Below are 1,154 nucleotides of genomic sequence, written 5' to 3'. Positions count from 1 at the left end.
AGCAGACCAAGCATGTTGGTTTGGCTGCGTTTTGCAGCAGCGTCACTGGCTTTTGGTCATGTTATTGTGCACCTGAGGAGCCACATGGGCATCCGTAAAACCACATGCGTCAAGCCAAAGCATGCAAAACCGATCCCATGCCCGTCCGCCTGCGCCTGCGCAGCGGGTTCGGTTGGACAACGGCGTAAAGCGGCACGCAGCCGGCTGACCCCGCAAGAAGAACAGAGTTGGCGTGTGTTGTAGAGGCGCACTGATACATTGAGGAGGTGAGGCAACGCTTTCTGAGCCTTCGATGACAGGTGCCGGCAACAAGCCCTTGATATGCAGCCAGCAGGGCGGTCACAGCTGGACCCCGGCTTGCGCAGCCGTGGTTCCGGGGACGACGAGAGGAATGCGCCGCCAAAGGGTTGGCGCAGATGGCGCACCAGTGGGCTGCAGGCGGGGCGACGCACGAGCGTCGTCGCCGCCAAGAAAGCATCGGATGGGGACGCGACAGGGGCAGGCAAAAACGCCCAGGTGCAAGGAGCAGCACAGGCAAGGGCTCCAAAGGATGTGAGGGAGCCTGCACAACAGCCGCGTCTTGCAAGGCCAGTATGAGTACGTGTGGGGGATGTGTGGGGGCAATAGGGGCCCCTGGGCGAAGCAGGCTGTCTGCAACAGTGCTTCAACATGTGACACCCAGCTTGGCGCGTCAGTACTCCCCGATGCTGCTCATCACCGCAGCGCCCGCGACCCCACTCGCCCGCTGCTGCCGCTCCGCCTCCGCGCGGCCCGCGGCCTCGGACGTTGCCGCGGCCGCGGCGCCGCCGCTTGCCTCTGGCGCGTCCGAGGCCGTGCTGCTGGCCATGTTTGAGATGTAGGCGGTCCATGCAATGCTGATGACATTCACGTACAAGATCCGCAGGTCCTGGGGCACCAGAGTGAAGTTCAGCAGCTGCGCGGCCGGCCACACATAGTAGTTGGCCGCCAGCGCCGGCATCAGCTGCGCTCGCCGCCAACGCGGGCCGCAAGGTTGAGTTGCGTGTAGTGAGGGCGCAAGCGCCGATGCAGGGGGCGGCGGTGCGACAGCGCCGCCGTGCATCGACGTTGCGGCTGCGGCTGCAGCCGCGTCGCGTCGGACTGTGCTTTGCTACCACGTGCAACCCTACAGGATC

At 64.6% G+C, this 1,154-nt stretch overlaps 1 protein-coding gene across 1 annotated transcript; it reads right to left on the bottom strand.

Annotated features, from left to right (window-relative positions):
• Positions 1–691: 691 nt before the first annotated feature.
• Positions 692–979, bottom strand: MNEG_14556 (hypothetical protein; the record flags this gene model as incomplete). Its single annotated transcript, XM_014036971.1, has 1 exon — positions 692–979. The coding sequence occupies one exon, from the start codon at positions 977–979 to the stop codon at positions 692–694; it is 288 nt and encodes a 95-aa protein (XP_013892425.1).
• Between the last annotated feature and the right edge of the window lie 175 nt (positions 980–1,154).

The sequence above is a fragment of the Monoraphidium neglectum genome, assembly GCF_000611645.1.
Source record: "Monoraphidium neglectum strain SAG 48.87 unplaced genomic scaffold scaffold04579, whole genome shotgun sequence".
Taxonomy (NCBI): domain Eukaryota; kingdom Viridiplantae; phylum Chlorophyta; class Chlorophyceae; order Sphaeropleales; family Selenastraceae; genus Monoraphidium; species Monoraphidium neglectum.
Note: the sequence above shows the minus strand (reverse complement) of the source record. Positions and strands in the feature narration are given on the sequence as shown.